Genomic DNA, 15,261 nt, shown 5'->3' with positions numbered 1-15,261 from the left:
AATGAGATTTACTGTTCTTCGTAGTAGCTAAAACTGCTACAGGTATTAACCAGTGAGACTGATGTGATCCAGCCGTTCTGTGGCCACTGCTCCATCCACAGCGTGGAAGGAGGGACCACGCACGCACCCCGCAAACGGCAGGGAACGGTCCAACCCGCACGAAAGCAACCCAGGCTTTAAAAAACTCGCAGGCTGGTTGTGACGGGGTTAAACGAGGTGGAATCTGCGTTTAGCGCCGGGTACCTGGATGTGTCCCCACTGCTGAGCACTGGTGTGCTGATCCGCTGCCGCGGGATGGTACTGGAGCGGTTCAGGCACCGCCGGCACGTCAGTGCTGGGCACGTTCATGGCAGACCCTCCGTGTAAGTGGTGTCTCGGGGCCCAGAAGGGCCATGCCACCATTCTGGGACTTTTTTATTACTTTAAATGATGTGAAGAGCTGGAATTGTTCGTGAGGGGATGGTTACGCTGAACCCTTCGTACACCCGTCAGGCTTTCTGTAAGGGATGAAGAGGCTGCTCTCCTCCAGCCGCCCTGGCTCCAGCCGTGCCATCTGCTCCACTCCGGCGGGATCAGGTGGTGCCGGGCACTGCCAGCTGCGGGCGGGATCAGGTGGTGCCGGGCACTGCCAGCTGCGGGCAGGCTGGGACTGCGGGGACGGTGCCGGGTCTCCCGTGATATGCCTGTGTCCTGAGTTAAGGGGACAGCATTGTGTGTGTTTTCACCCCTCTGCCCTGACGTTAGTCTCTCTCTTAGGAAGAAAATAAGAAACTCTGAGCTTTTGTTACTGACTTTATCTTCTAAAGATTTATTTGACCAGTCCAATCCGTGCTTCACGAGTGTAAAATGTGTAGGTAACAATTTGCTACCGCTGTGAGGGCGTTTTTCCCTCGTGTATGGAAGGTTGCTTCTTAGACCTATCTACTGAATTGAGGAATCAGAATTTTAAATTTATATGCAAATTGATGCCAATGTTTTCTAGTGAGAAAATTTTAAAAAATGCTCGTGACAACAGGAAAATGAAACCGAGCTAGAGTGCCTCTACATGCAGTCCGTACACTTTTTCTAAACAGCACTAAGCAGAGCTTACTCTGGTTTAAAAATGAGAACAAGGTTCTTCTGTATGTGTTGTCCCAAAGTTCTGCAAAAAAGACTGTGTGAAACGGAGCTGTATTATTGGAAATGCTTCACTAGTTGTCTCATCATTGAATATTTATTAAAAAAAACATACTAATATTCAAACATATTAAGAAGGTAATCTGCATCACAATAAAATCTGCTCTTTGGTTCTCAGATACTCTTCTTTATGTGACCCATGCTCATGACAGTCATACAAGGTGGACAATATTAAACTAATATGAAAAAGTCTGTCCTTTACTGAAGACCTCTAGGTAATTTCCAGAAAATAATTTTATTTTTTAGTCAATGTTTGCTGGCAGAGCAAACGTGCCTTAAGTTTGTTTTTATTTAAGTCTGTTTAATCACTGGAAGAACCAACACTAGATAATAATGCTAGATCTAATTTTCCCCAAGCCTTTTTTTATTTTTTCCATAGTCATTGCAGACTGAATACTGTAAGCGTATTCGGGCTCTTAATGCCTCCAGCTGCCTTTGATTAAACTTAGTCCAAGAAGGAACTCAGTCCAGCTGTAGACTTTGTTAACAATCATTCATGCTGTATTTCTTACTTCAAATGATGTGAATGTATGTTACTGTGAAATCACTGCCAAGATGGTTCTTCGCTGTGCACTTGTACGCGCCGGAATCTGAGGGTCGGGGGTTCTGGATGAGCAACGTGCCCGGGGGGTGAAGCAGTTTGCCCCCGGATGCTCGGCCGTGGGGCCCTGCAGAGAGCACGGAGCGGTCAGGTAATTCCCAGGTGATTTCTGGTTTGGGTATTCCCAGTGCCGTGCAGTGGAGCTGAACGGCCACCCCAGGCATGGTGTGCATGGCCCGGGGTGGTCTGTTGGTGATCCGGGGGGGATAAGCTGCAATAACGACAGGAACGGTTACGGAGGCGTCTCCGGCGTTATTGTGGGCCTTGCACACGTAATTTCCTCTGTCGTGGATGGTGGCTTCTCGTATCACCAAGGTCCCGTTTTCCAGCAGAATGTATTTCCTGTTGATCTGCGGTCGATCCAGCACGGAGCCGCCTGGCAGAGCCCACGCCGTGGTTGGTTTGGGGCTCCCATCGGACAGGCAGTGGAGCGACAGCGACTCCCCGCTGACGCCCTTCACTGGCCCCTTGGAGTGAGTGAGAATGTTGGGCTTCTGGCCGACCTCCAGGATGATCAGCTTTTCGATGTAGCCAACTTTATTCCTGGCAGCACAGCGGTACTTGCCTGCTCTGTCTCTGTCAGGACTGTAGACGGTGAGGGTACCGTTGCTACCCGTGAGAAACTGGGAAGTCTTGATGCCGTTGGAAAACCACGTGCCGTTGGGCAGCATCCAGCTTATGTCAGGCGGAGGGTTTCCATCCACAGAACAATTCAGTACGGTGGTTTTTCCAGGTTTCGCTATTATTTTTTCATTGAATGGATTTTTGAACATCGGTCGCCTCAGCATTTCCAATACCTCCAGCTGCACCACCAACACACTCTCTCCCCCATCGTTACGTGCCACACAGATAAAATCTGCTGTGTCAGAAGGCCTCAGGTTCCGAATCTCAAGCGTCCCATTTTTGTGTACTACAATCCTGCTCCCGTAATACGGAGCCGTTAGGAAAATATTATCGGGCATGATCCACGTAACCTGAGGGGGAGGTGTCCCTTCTGCCCTACAGTCAATTTGTTTCTTGGAGTGCCTCACTGCCGTCACTTTCATGACTGTTTTGTTCACGTATAAACCATTTATGACAGGTGGTTTAGCAACAACGTCCAGTTTGTACAATTTTGTATCGTCCCCTCCAGGATTTCGAGCAACACACATGTACTCCCCGGCATCGAAGAGTTTGACTTGACTGACTGATAGAGAGCCATTGACGTGCAGGAAGTATCTGGCTGTTGACGAGGAGATCACGTCACTGGAAGGCAGCAACCAGAATATTTTTGGCTTGGGCTCTCCAGCAGCTTCGCAGTCCAGCAATGCCGTATCTCCGGCTTTCACTTTAAAGTACGTCTTGTAATTGTGCTTTATCTGAGGAGCTGCCATGACAACCGTGATGTGTATCTTCATTTCATCTCTTCCCAGTGTGTTCTGAGCGTAGCAGGTATAATGTCCTCCTTCTGCTACTCCAACTTTGTTGAGATACAGAGTACCGTTGTCAAAGAGGACGTATCTGCGGGACCTGCGTCCGCTGTCGTCTGCCAGCATCGCATTATTGATCACCGTCCCGTCTGGCAAACTCCAGGATATTTCTGGTGCAGGTGACCCAGAGGCCTTGCAGTCCACTTGGAAATCTTTCCCGTACGGCACCAGTTTCTTGAAATACTGTTTCTGGTCAATCTTGGCTGGTTTCATTGTGATGCTGACTTTCATCAGTATCAGATCATCTCCAATTTTGTTTCTTGCGACACACAAATAGTCACCGGCATCCTTTTCAGTAACTGCCTCAATAACCAAGGATCCATTGGGGTAGACATGGATTCGACTTCCCATTCTGTTGTAGGGGAGGAAAGAGGGAAAAAAATTATGGCAGGAAATGCTGGAGGTGAATACTGAGCACTGGAAGTGACTGCCAGTGTGAACAGCACGAGGCGATACAGCAGCTCTCTCCGAGGGCACTGTGCCCGCACCACCCGCGCACCCAGCGCTGACAACCTGACGTAGTCGCCACTTTTGTTGTTTCGCGGATGCGCACGTGCCCACGGGCTCCACGGAGCTGCATAAAGCTGCACGATGCCGCCTCTGCCTTCCCAAAAGCTGTTCTATGAACAAATGAGCCTGTTGAATCTTACGTCCCTCATCCTGCCAGCCTCTGCTCCGCTCCCTCGTGCTCCTCCTGCAGATAACCCGCAATGCTTGCCCCTGTCCAGGGGCAGCTGGCAGTGCTGCTGCGTGGTGCCCAGAATGACACTTGGCACTCAGGGATGATTCCCTGGCTGCTGTTCCTGCGTGGGGCACGGACCTGGATCTCCCTCAGCCCAGCTGCAAGTTCACATGAGCCTGCTAGGAGTCATCTGGGGCTGTTACTCCCAAAGCAAAGGTGGAGTGGTACTGCGGGAGGGAGATCCTCAGAGGTGGACTTGGCAGAGATTACAGAAGCCTCTTCCTCCTGAGTCTTGTTTCACAAACCTCTGGTAAATAACTTTTTTTTTGACCAAAATTCAGCCAACGTGATTAACAGCGGCTCCTTTAATTCAAATGAGACTTGTATCTCTTTTGGTAGGACCTCACACACTTAATGGCAATTGATGTGGTCTGCCATCAGACGTGTAATAACAAGCCATCACCACGGATGTTAACATTTAAACCCACTGTTAAATGTTTAAAAGTGAATTTAGTTCACAGTGTGTTATTTCGGTGATGTAACAGTCTCTTATACGAGCACCAGAGGAGACAGCATTGGAAGTTTCAAAGAGGTGGAGAAAAAGAAGACTCCTACCTGTGCCACTGGTCAACCACTGCCTTGGAAGGTAACCTCCAGATGATCGTGGGCTTTGGCTCCCCAGTCGCTGTGCAGTTCAGAAGCAATTTATCCCCAAAATTCAACCGAGTCATTTCCTGAGAGGCGGTAGCGATTTTTGGAAGCGTATCTCTGCGTTCCACCACGAGGCTCACCACCCTCCTTTCCGAGCCAGTGGAGCTCGTGGCGATGCACTCGTAATTCCCGCTGTCGGCAGGGACGATGTTGCTCAGGTGGAGGGTACCGTTGGAGAACAGGAACAGCTTTGCATTTACAAACTGCAGAGGCTTCACCACCGTGCCGTCAAAGAGCACCCAGTGGACAGTGGGCTGAGGATTGCCTTTCACGGTGCAAGGGAGTTTCAGATTCTCCCCCATCGTTCCTTCAACACGTTGTCTCTTCTCTTCCAGAATAGCGGGAGGTGCCGCGATCACCTGCAGTTTTACAACCAGCGTGTCGGTGCCCGCTGGGTTTTTGGCCACGCATGTGTAGAGGCCCCTGTCGTAAACAGTGGCTTCCTCGATAACCAGAGTGCCGTCCGGTTCCACGTGGGCTTTGTAACTTCCTGCAGAAGAGTGGGAGACGTGCGTTTGGTTCGCCAGAACCCACAGGATGGTGGGGGGGGGCCTGCCCTCCGCTTTGCACCTCACCGCCACGGGCTTTCCGGAGTGAGCGGTGAGGAGCTGCCACCTGCCGCCCGCGATGCGCGGCGGGTACGCCACCACCGACAAGGTGACCGGGAGCCGTGCCACGCCGTGCGGGTTGGCCGCGGTGCACAGGTACTGCCCGCGGTCCTCCAGGCCCGCCCGGGCGATCGAGAGCGTGCCGTTGGCAAACACCGTCCACCTGCCGTCCCCTCGGCTTGCCAGGGCATCGGTCCCTACGGAAGCAAGGAGGCAACAGCGCAGCGCGTCAGAACCTCTCTCTTCTGTTCCTTTTTACTCAGTCCCTGGCAACGCGTGCCCTGTCCCGGTCTGCTTTGCCCAAATAACCGAGACACCAGTGATAAGCAAGAGAAAGAACAGTTCTTTGCACGCACAGTGACAAAGCTGTGAAGTAAAAACAAAACCTGGTCCTCGGTAGAGGCAAAGTTTGGATAAAGCAGACGGGGCTTTGCATATTCAAGAATATTTTGGCACAGCTTTAACTTGGTCTGGTGGTTTGTTACCACAGACAAATTTTTCTTTTCAGTTGTCTCGCTGTTCTGAAATAGCAAATAATGTCCAATAAATACTGAAATCTCCTCACAGTAAGCATAGAATTATAGCTAAATATTGATTATATATGTGGGGTTTTTTTATTATTTCCCTAAAGAACTGTTTCATAATTAGTAGTAAGACATTCCAGCAGGCGTGCTGGGATATCTTTCTTTTCCACTGTTTCAAAGTTCATCTTTTCACTGATACTTCACAGTACTCTCAAATGAAGCAGTGATTCAGTGTGCCACACAAAACCTCTGCCAAATGACACGCCCATAACAGAAGGTAAATTCTAGGGAATTTATGCAGCGTACCTGATGGGATCTTCGTCCACTGTATTGTTGGACGGGGGTTACCAGTAGCTTCACAAGGAATAAAAGCATCTGAATTAGCTAGCACAGTAAAAGCAGCTAATTTTCCTCCAATTATTCTGGGCTTTGCAAAATGATTTCTGCCTGAAGAGCCCGAGGCAGTAGGACCGTTGGTGGCAGTTTCCTGCTCGGGTCCCTTTTCAGACCAGCCTTGGGCAGAACTGTCCCCATCCCCTTCCCGCAGAGCAGCGTGCGGAGCCGTGATCTGTGGTGGCTTTGGTGCGGTCGGTGTGTCAGCAGTAGGTGTGCTGCCTCTCTCTGTGGCTTTGGCAGAGGGCTTCTGCCGGGACTTGCCGTCCCACCGTGGGGACGAGGTGGTGGTTGCAGTGGGTGCAGGTGGCACAGCTGCTGTTAGGGCCAGCAGCGGGGTGGGATGCTGAGCGCCAGGAGGAGAGGGGTCTGTGGGTGCAGCAGGAGCTCTGGTGCTTGACTCGGTTCGTGCTGGGAACGTGGGCTGTGCAGCGTGGTTTCCTTGGCTAACTGTCCCTCCCGTGCCCGGGTGCCATCCTTCCCCTGCCGTTGCGGTGGCTTTGACTCGCGGAGCAGGTTGTGGCCCAGCCGTTGCGCCGACGGGGGCCGGTCGTGGGGCACCGAGAGGCGTTGGGAGCAGTGGTGTGGTTGGGGTGGCGGCGGTGGGGCTCTGCGCAGCGCGCCCATCGGGTGGCACCGCGGCAGACGGGGCGCTCCCCCATGGGACGGTGGTCACCGGTGTCTGCGCGGCTGCGGTCGGCACGTGCCGAGGCGCGTCCGGCGGGTCAAGGACCCGCAGTGCCGGCGGCTCCGTCACTGAGGCTGCGCCCGCGCGCCCGGAGAGAGGCTCTGCGGGCGTAAGGCTTGTGGGAACAGCCAGCGGCTCAACCGTCGTCCCGACCGATGGCACCGCGGCAGCGCTGTGGCCGGCAGTCACGGCTTGGGAGGCAGGTGGGTTAGGGGGCCTCTTCCTCCTCTGGCTTCTCTTTCTTCCCACTCTGAATATTTTACTTTTGGTGAGTTTGGTGTCAGCTGGAGGAGTAATAATAGGTGTAACTGTTGGCTTCGAACCTGTTACATCCATTTCTTTGGTTGCATTAGTTGCAGGATTAGAGTAAGGCTGCGGTTGTGCAGTGGGAAGATGTTCTTCTGAGGTACCATAATGAACGGGTTTGTTTACAGACAAGAAGCCACTGCTGTGATTCCCACCTGCTGAGACAGGCGTAAAGCGCAAAGGAGATGTTTTGGACACGGATAATGCTGCTGTAGCTTTAGGAAGCATGGTCGGTACCTCTGCTGATGGAAACGTGTCTGTCTGTTGGTTTGGTAGCTTCTGAAGAAGGACCTCTTTTTGTGCACCGTTTCCAAAGAGATGCTCCCATGTAATTTGCCCTCTTTGGGAATTTTTTGCTGAGGTTCTAGTCTTAATGCTGGGTGAGACTGATTCATGGGTAGAAGATACCTTAGTGCTTACGGTATGTGTAATTTCCGTTGTAACATGAGCTGCGTGGATTGCCGTTGTTGGTCGTCCGATACTAAAAGGTTGGGCTCCGTCAGTATTTGTCTGAAATGGAGCACTGGTCTCTAATTTCCATTCAGGAGGATCTTGGGTGCCTTTTGTAAGTAAAGGCATGACTCTTGTAGTAGCTTTTTGCCTTGCATTAGCTGTGTTTTTCTCTTCCCTGCGGAATGCTGTGTTTTGATGAGTACCCGCTGGGTGCTCCAATGGCATGTTCATGGTGGAGGGGGAGGACAGAGGTGCTTCTAGGCTAAATGGGTTGATGGAGCTGCTTAAATTATTTAAGGTTGGTAAATTTGATACATGTTTCATATTCAGTTGAACATCTGCGGCCATAGCTGCACTTCCTCTGACAGATCCTGGCCTCCCAAAATTGTATCTGTGCTCTTTCATACTTGGAATGCGTCCTGGTCTCACAATTCGTCTCCTACCAGAAATTTTCCTTCGTCTTCCATATTGCTGCTGGGCCTGGGGCATATGAGTTGTGACATCCTGAATAATCTGAATTTGCTGATGAGTAGTGGTAGTTGAGTCCAATGGTGGCTTAGGAGTTACTCGTTTCTGAGCACTATGAAAATAAATGTGACCAAATTCAGGATTTGGATCACCAACTGGCACTACAGATATCTGATGATCTGTTTTGGTGGAAATCTTATCAATAGACTCTGTAAAAACATGTAGCTTGTCCACTGTGTTTTGGGAAGTTACAGACTTGCTGGTGTCTGCAACATCTGTCACAGCTGTCGTAGATACAGATTGTAGATGCTGGTTCCTTTCCCCAGAGAATACCAACCTTTGCACCGCAGGGGAGAGCGTAGCTGTTCCAGTTGCTGCATTTGATACAGCTGATTGTTTTATACCGTTGGCTGATATTTGACTTAAATCAGATCTTTCCCATGAGTTTGTAGTTGTAGGTTTTAGATACGTTTGTGGCTTTCTGCTGTCAGATGACACAGACTGTGAAAAAGGAGGGGGCAGGGGAGTTACTGCCTCTGTCAACAGGAGAGAGGTTTTCCTAGCAGGGGTGTTCCCCACAGTCATCTCAGGCCCTGCAGTTATCACACCTTCCATTGCTCTCCCCAGAGCAGATACAGTGGCTGTCTCTGCTACCGGTATCATGAATTCTTCTTCTGGAGATATGAGATCACCAGATGTTTCCTCTTCATCCCCAGGTACTTTTGAGGGCTTATGGACTTGAATAGGTGGTTCCGTTGCAGCTTCTCCTTGGTTTTCTGTCAAAGTTGAGTTCCTCTTTGTTTTTAACAAAAAGGCTGCCCAGCGCTGCGGATCGACTCTCCTGGCTGAGGAAGCAAACTGTCTCCTGTGCCCTCTAAACCGCCTGCTTATTTTGTCCCTGTAGTGCCTGTAAGTCGTTTTCCCGTAGCTCTTCCTTTTACGTGCACTCTGTGCGACCCACTTGCTGGCTGCTGCGGCAGCAGGTTCCTGACCAGCTGCCAAGGTAGCCAGAGTAGCTACAGGATGTTTCTGTCTTGCAGCAGAGGCCAGCATTGCATGGCCAGAGCCATCGCCCTCTTCCCATTCTCCCACAGCTACATGCTTTTTCTTTAGAGTGGTTTCGTCCTCCCTAACTAGTACTTGGAAAACCAAAAGATCGACACCATACTGGTTGGCTGCGACGCATCTAAAGTAGCCACGGTCTCGCTCCGTTACCCCTTCTATTCTCAAGGTACCGTTGTCAAAAATGTGTTTGTTTCTTACAGAACGATGAAGAATCACGTGCTCAGGTAACACCCAGCTAATGGCAGCATCTGGGACAGCAGTGGCTGTACAGGGAAGGTGGAGCGTACTGCCAACAGGTACAGAGAGTTGGGCTCCGTTTACACTGTTGTGTTCCACGTCAGGATCAACCACAGTAATTCTGAACGTGAGAGTATCCGCATCGTTGTAGTTTGTACCTATGCAGTGATAAAGCCCCGTGTCAAAAGTATCAGCTGTCCGTAGTGTCAATGTTCCAGTTTTAACTACTATGATTCTTCCGTCCTCGCCCACGTACGGAGCTCTGACTTTGCTCCCATCAGCCAGTATCCACTCTATTGCAGGGGATGGTTCCCCAATTGCGTGGCACTCCAGTTCTACGGTCCCCCCGACCAGAACAGTGTGCTCCGTTCGAGTTTTGTTGTCCCTGGAGATGATGGTCCAGTTATTTCTTGCCTGTTTTTTGTCAGCACTGGGCAAAATAATGCGAGCATCTGTAAAGTAGTGGATGTGCAGCGTGTTTAGCGTGGTTGCTGTCCTGTCTAGCTGTAAACTCACATTGCTTTGCATTAACCAAGACGGTTCAGCTCTCAGTTCAGTCTCTATACTGGTAAAAAGTTCATCCTTTTCAGAGTAGATCTGTTTATATTTGTAAAAAGGCATGTTAGTTGCTAGGACATTCCTTTCCAGTTTCAAGGGAGAATTACTGTACAGTGCCAGTATGCTCCATAGCTGCTGAATATGCTCGTAATCAATGCCACACACCAGAAGCGCTGAGAAGGACGTTTTGAGTACTGTAGTGTTGCCATTGTTCTCAAATGAGATGGGAGACATTTCTTTAGGTTTTTGGATGTTGCAAACCAAGTTACCTCGACTTCCCGCTTGGTCAGTCATGTTCAAAGCCATGGATCCCATAGGAGCTATGAAGTCCTTGGGAGATACGGAGCTGAAATCCCCATCGTCTGGCACTGTCAGGTTTTTAAATTTCAGGGAGTCACTTATGGCTGGCTTAGCGCAGGTCAAAGATGCAGAAGGAATATCCACTATGCTTTTCCCTTGACGATTTTTGGGACTAGCACAAACTGGGCATTGCTGAGCACCAGAACTTCGGTCTTTTTTGCACTTTATAACATCTGAAAGGAAGAAAAGCGCAGTAGGGTTTTGGGATGCAATGTTTAATGTTAATAAAGACACAGAGCTACCAACAAGTTGTTCTCTTGAATAAAATATTTTAGAAGTTTATCTTGAAGTAACCTACAAAAATCTAAAGTAGCCCAAGAAAACCTATGAATTTCCTCTGAAGAAACGGCTCAAGGACTGTTGCTCTGGCAGCCCAGCGTGCTGTCCTGCTGTCCCAGCAGTTTTACTCCATGTGAGGGGGGCTCTGCTGTGGTGCCTGGCCATAGCTTTGTCCCGAGAGACAGGGGCTCCGGCAGTTTGGGGTGACGCTGCTACGAGGTTCTCGTGTGTAACCTCTATCAGGGCAGCTGCAGAGAAAGCCCTTGAGTTCCGTTCCTTGTTTCTTTTTTTGAAGAATCGAGTACAATGTGGCCCTCACTATTGCCAGTGACATAAAAACTAGCTTCCTTGTTCCCTGTGGATTCTCCTGGTGCACAGAAGCCTTGGACTGGCCAAGGAAAACGCTCCATTAAGGACAGCTGCACTTGGCAATGGGTTAAGACCACTAGATTCATTGAATCTGGGAAACTGAATGGTGTTAATCTCTTTATCCTGGTTACATGCACCTAGACAAAAATCCTGCCTTGCAGTCTTTTCTGGGAGAATGAATAAATAAATAACGGACAATTACCTTTATCTGAAAGAACCAGATGCTATAATGTGATTAAAAAGCATAAACGAAGCCTTTGGCTCACCTGGGCTCTGTTCTGCCCACTCTGCAAAGCGCTGCAGGCGGCAGTCGCAGGACCATGGGTTCCCGTGAAGGTAAATGCTCTCCAGCTCAGACATGTAGGAAAACATCTCTTGTGGTAGTGATGTCAACACGTTGTCAGACAAATATATGTGCTTCATGAAGGATATTTTAAATATTTGGCTGTAGCACAAGGTGACAAAAGTATCTGGATGAAGCTGCTTAAGTAAATTTCCTTCCAAGTGGACCAACCTCAGCGATGTGAGTCCGTAGAAAACGTTGGGATTTACAAATTCAATTTTATTGTGGTCCATGTGCAATCGTACCAAGCTCTTTAATCCATAAAAAACATCTTGCTGAAGTACTCTGACCTTGTTATAACTCATTTTTAAGACCTGTTGAGGAAAGGGTAACAAGTGTGTAATATTAACACATTACATTGTTACAGATTCCTAACAAATTTTGATTGATAGTTACTCTGTGAAGTGAAAGTACTTCAACAGATGAGTCATGCAAGTGATTGGAAAAAAACTTAGGAGGAGGAATTATTTTTAAATGCAATCTTAGTTGCAGGACTCCAAGGGTGCTTTCTTGTTCCAGCAGTCCATCAAGGTAACACTTTTGCAGTCACATATACTAAACGCAGTGATTGAAAAATAAAATCAAGTAATGCGTAGCAAATAAACTGCACTTATGCAAAGGGTAAGCAGAATCTGACCATAAACTGTGGTAGTGATTTTGTTCCAGCCAATGTTATGCCTATAAAAACGCATGAAACGGTTTATTTTGTTTGCTGTTTAACCACCAGGACTGCTAAGCGTGTTCCCAGTTTCAGGATTTGTGTCGTGGGAGATGTGTAATTGCCAAACCTCGACTCTCAGCTGCCATTTGGTTGCTGACAGGTTAAAAGTCACATTCATAACCCTGAGATGAACAAATCCGGGATATTGCTGAAGTATTAAATATGGTACCCAAGACAGCCTTTTGTTGTTACTTTTCCTGTTAGAATTACACTGGTACAGTCACGAATTCTGTATGTATTTTGAAAATTAGTGAGGGAAAAAAGTACCAAATCACAACAACGTGCAAGTTTATTTTATTTGCCAAATATAATTCCATTAAAACTATCTAGAATTGTGTTGCCATCTTGCTTGCTGATGTGGGAGGAGAAGCTGGCAGGACTCCATAAAGCTTATTACACTCACTCCCTTGGGAGGAGGTAAGGAGGAAGCTTTCAGGCACAGAACTGCCCTTTGTGAGGGTTAATGAAACCTGAAGATCTGTATGCTCCAAAGCTCCACTGGTTTCTGCCTTTCCCTCCCACTTCGTCCCCTAATCCTCTAAAACCAGCAATTAAGCCAGTATTGTGTTTTCTGTCTGAGCAGTTCAGGCCTCTCACTTTCTTAGTTCATCACAGCTACAACATTTTTCCTTCTCTATAGCAGTTAATAACAGCTCTAGATGGACGTTTAACTGGAGAATAAGTGTCACCCATACATCAAACTAGTTGGGAATGGTGGTTCCTAAATCATCATGTAAGTACTTCTTTATGTATGAATATCTATGTGGCACAGTGAGATACTGAGATAGCTCCAGAATCCCTGTATGACATGGTACGTTTACTAATTTTTACAATATATGTAAATACAGGTGATATTTTATACATATAGGTAATATTTCAGATAAAGAACAAAACAGAAATCAAATACTACATTTTAGAAGTCCACAAATATATATTAAATTAGAAAACCAAGGAACTATGATTTTTTTAAAGCATTAAAATGTTCGTATATAGTATGTTCAGCTTCTGTTCAGTAGGAGCCTTTTTCTAATGAAGGACAGAAAGGGACAGGGCTATACTGCACTGAAGGGAAAGGAAATCTGGAAGGAAAACAATCCTCAAAAAAAAAATTGACTAACAAATTAACTAAAGACAAGTTTCCTACCACAGCTGCAGTACTTGGAGCTCTGCAATCTTTCTCTCGTGTGAAAGAGAGTTTCAACTGCAGTTGCCCTTTAAGATACCACTGACAGATATCTACCAAGATGTTCATCACGCTCTTTAAACTGTACCTGAATGCCCACCTGGGAAGGAAAGACATTTCCCATTAGGATACTGGATCCCGAAGGCCCTCATCTTTTGTGGGGATACACTAAGAAACAGGAAACCAAAATGCTACAGACCACTAGTCTGCTTCCGTTTATCAGTGTTACTGCAGATTGTTTAAAAGCCATAACAAAAATTAGGATTAGGTCATCTCCTAATTAACATTAGGTCATTTAGTTCTTACCTGTAATGAATATAAATCACGGAACGCTTTATCGGGGATTGCATTTATCTCATTGCTGTGCAGCATCAGTAACTCCAGTTTCTCCAGGCCAGAAAAGTCTGTTTCCGTCAGTTTGAGCAAGCTGTTGTAACTGTAACAAACATTTAGTCCTGGACCTGGTTTAGTCAGACAGCTAAACTTCACGAGTTTTAAAACAAACAAACTTTGTGACTGCTATCACACCTGCACGACCCGATTAGCTAGCACAGGGCCTCTTCTCGTGCTGCAGTCACATCTCCCATGCCCCGTGGTGACAAAAGTTGGATGAATTCACCCATCAAATAGATGGCCTTTCTGTAGCAGTAATTAATGTATTGCAAACACATGTCCCCCCCCCTCAGGTAACCCATAGTCCTCTAAAAGTACTGGTACTTCATTGTAAGATGATGTACAGCACGTCTGGACAGCACTGACAAAATCAATGGAGGGAAAGGGTGGACAGGAGTCAGATGCTGGGATCTGGATATGCTGCCTGGAAGCAGAAGGCAGATGAGGGGAAAGACGTCAATGAAAACTTCCTTTTATATTTTCTGCATACACATATGGACGATTCAAAGCTTACGTGCATCAAAAGTGATGCGAGGATCAGTCAAATATTGCTGGCTGGTCTCGTCATTTGATTGTATGACAGAGGACACTTGCTAGAAACTGCATTAACGGGCGAGCCAAGCCTGGGTATAATTTATTCCCTGTTCCTTTTAACCACTCGCAGAACAGAACCACTTTGGAGGCTGAAATATTCAGACAAGTGTTATTTCCTGTAAACTCAATAGATAAATGCACACATACCAGCACTGTGTGACTTCTAAAGTCACAGCACAGTCTCTGAAGATTTTAATACACACACTAATTTTCCAGCCCACTGTCTGAGCTCTGAACTATCTTTTCCCAGAAAGTTGTCTCTATTTCAGACTCCTTCTGAGTTCCATGTTGCAGATGCAAAAATGTTCAGGTAATATAAAAGAATTCAATTAAGTTCAAAACTTTTTGAAGTTCTTAAATGTCACGTGACACATCCCCAACATTTCCACTCAGTGTTGGTGGTCTTAGGCTTTGCTAGCTGTGACTGCAACCGCTTCGGAATGCTGTGGAACATTAAGCTCTTAAAATTTATGTATTGCTTTTGTTAATTTCTAGCCCTGAATCTGGAAACTCTTAATTATTGCCTTGCAAAGTGTTGAAAGGTAACTGGTCAGAATATTTTAACACCTCGATGTTAAACATACCCCAGATTGATGCGCTCCACGTTCAGAGGGATGTGCGGTGGGACGGCTCTGAAGTACCGGAACGTGCAGTGCACCTCGGTGGGGACGTAGCAGGCGCAGAGCCTGGGACAGGCGATGCTGCCGGGGAGGGCAGCCAGGCAGAGAGCGAGGAGGGTCCCCAGGCACCAGGGTCTGCCCCTGCGTATGGCTTTCATCCTGCAGGGAGATACTACACCACCATCCTTCACAGCAAAAGTGAACAGATTCCTACAAGGAAAACAAAAGGCACAAGCATTTCTAGTGACATCTGCGTTGAGCTGCTCAGTTTTAAGCTATAAGCACGAGAAGAACTTTTCAACTTGAAAGAAAAGGCAACCCGCAAAGCAGATCCAAAACTTTTGGGTTTTCCCCCTCAGCTTTTAGATTTGTGCAATGATCTAAAGCGTTTGTCGGTTTAAAGAAACAGCCTCACAATTTCGTCGTCCTGCTGCGATGTGCCCCATCAGCTGCTGCTTAC

At 47.7% G+C, this 15,261-nt stretch overlaps 1 protein-coding gene across 1 annotated transcript; it reads right to left on the bottom strand.

Moving 5' to 3' along the window:
- Positions 1-1,689: 1,689 nt before the first annotated feature.
- Positions 1,690-14,959, bottom strand: IGSF10 (immunoglobulin superfamily member 10). Its single transcript, XM_086618544.1, has 6 exons — positions 14,766-14,959; positions 13,501-13,630; positions 11,214-11,604; positions 6,078-10,472; positions 4,544-5,444; positions 1,690-3,598 (listed from the first exon to the last, which is right to left on the bottom strand). Exons 1-6 carry the CDS (start codon positions 14,957-14,959, stop codon positions 1,690-1,692), a joined length of 7,920 nt encoding a protein of 2,639 aa, XP_086474670.1.
- Positions 14,960-15,261: the final 302 nt, after the last annotated feature.

Source organism: Tauraco erythrolophus, chromosome 11, assembly GCF_009769465.1.
Source record: "Tauraco erythrolophus isolate bTauEry1 chromosome 11, bTauEry1.pri, whole genome shotgun sequence".
In the NCBI taxonomy this organism is placed as follows: domain Eukaryota; kingdom Metazoa; phylum Chordata; class Aves; order Musophagiformes; family Musophagidae; genus Tauraco; species Tauraco erythrolophus.
The sequence above is the reverse complement of the archived record's forward strand: the minus strand, read 5'-3'. Positions and strand labels throughout refer to the sequence as shown.

Coding starts and splice junctions, on each gene's coding strand:
- IGSF10 (XM_086618544.1), bottom strand. CDS start 14,959: ATGAAAGCCATACGCAGGGGCAGACCCTGGTGCCTGGGGACCCTCCTC. Junction 10,473..11,213: donor GTGGGCAGAACAGAGCCCAG/GTGAGCCAAAGG, acceptor TCTTCCTTTCAG/ATGTTATAAAGTGCAAAAAA. Junction 5,445..6,077: donor GTGGACGAAGATCCCATCAG/GTACGCTGCATA, acceptor TTGCTTCCGTAG/GGACCGATGCCCTGGCAAGC.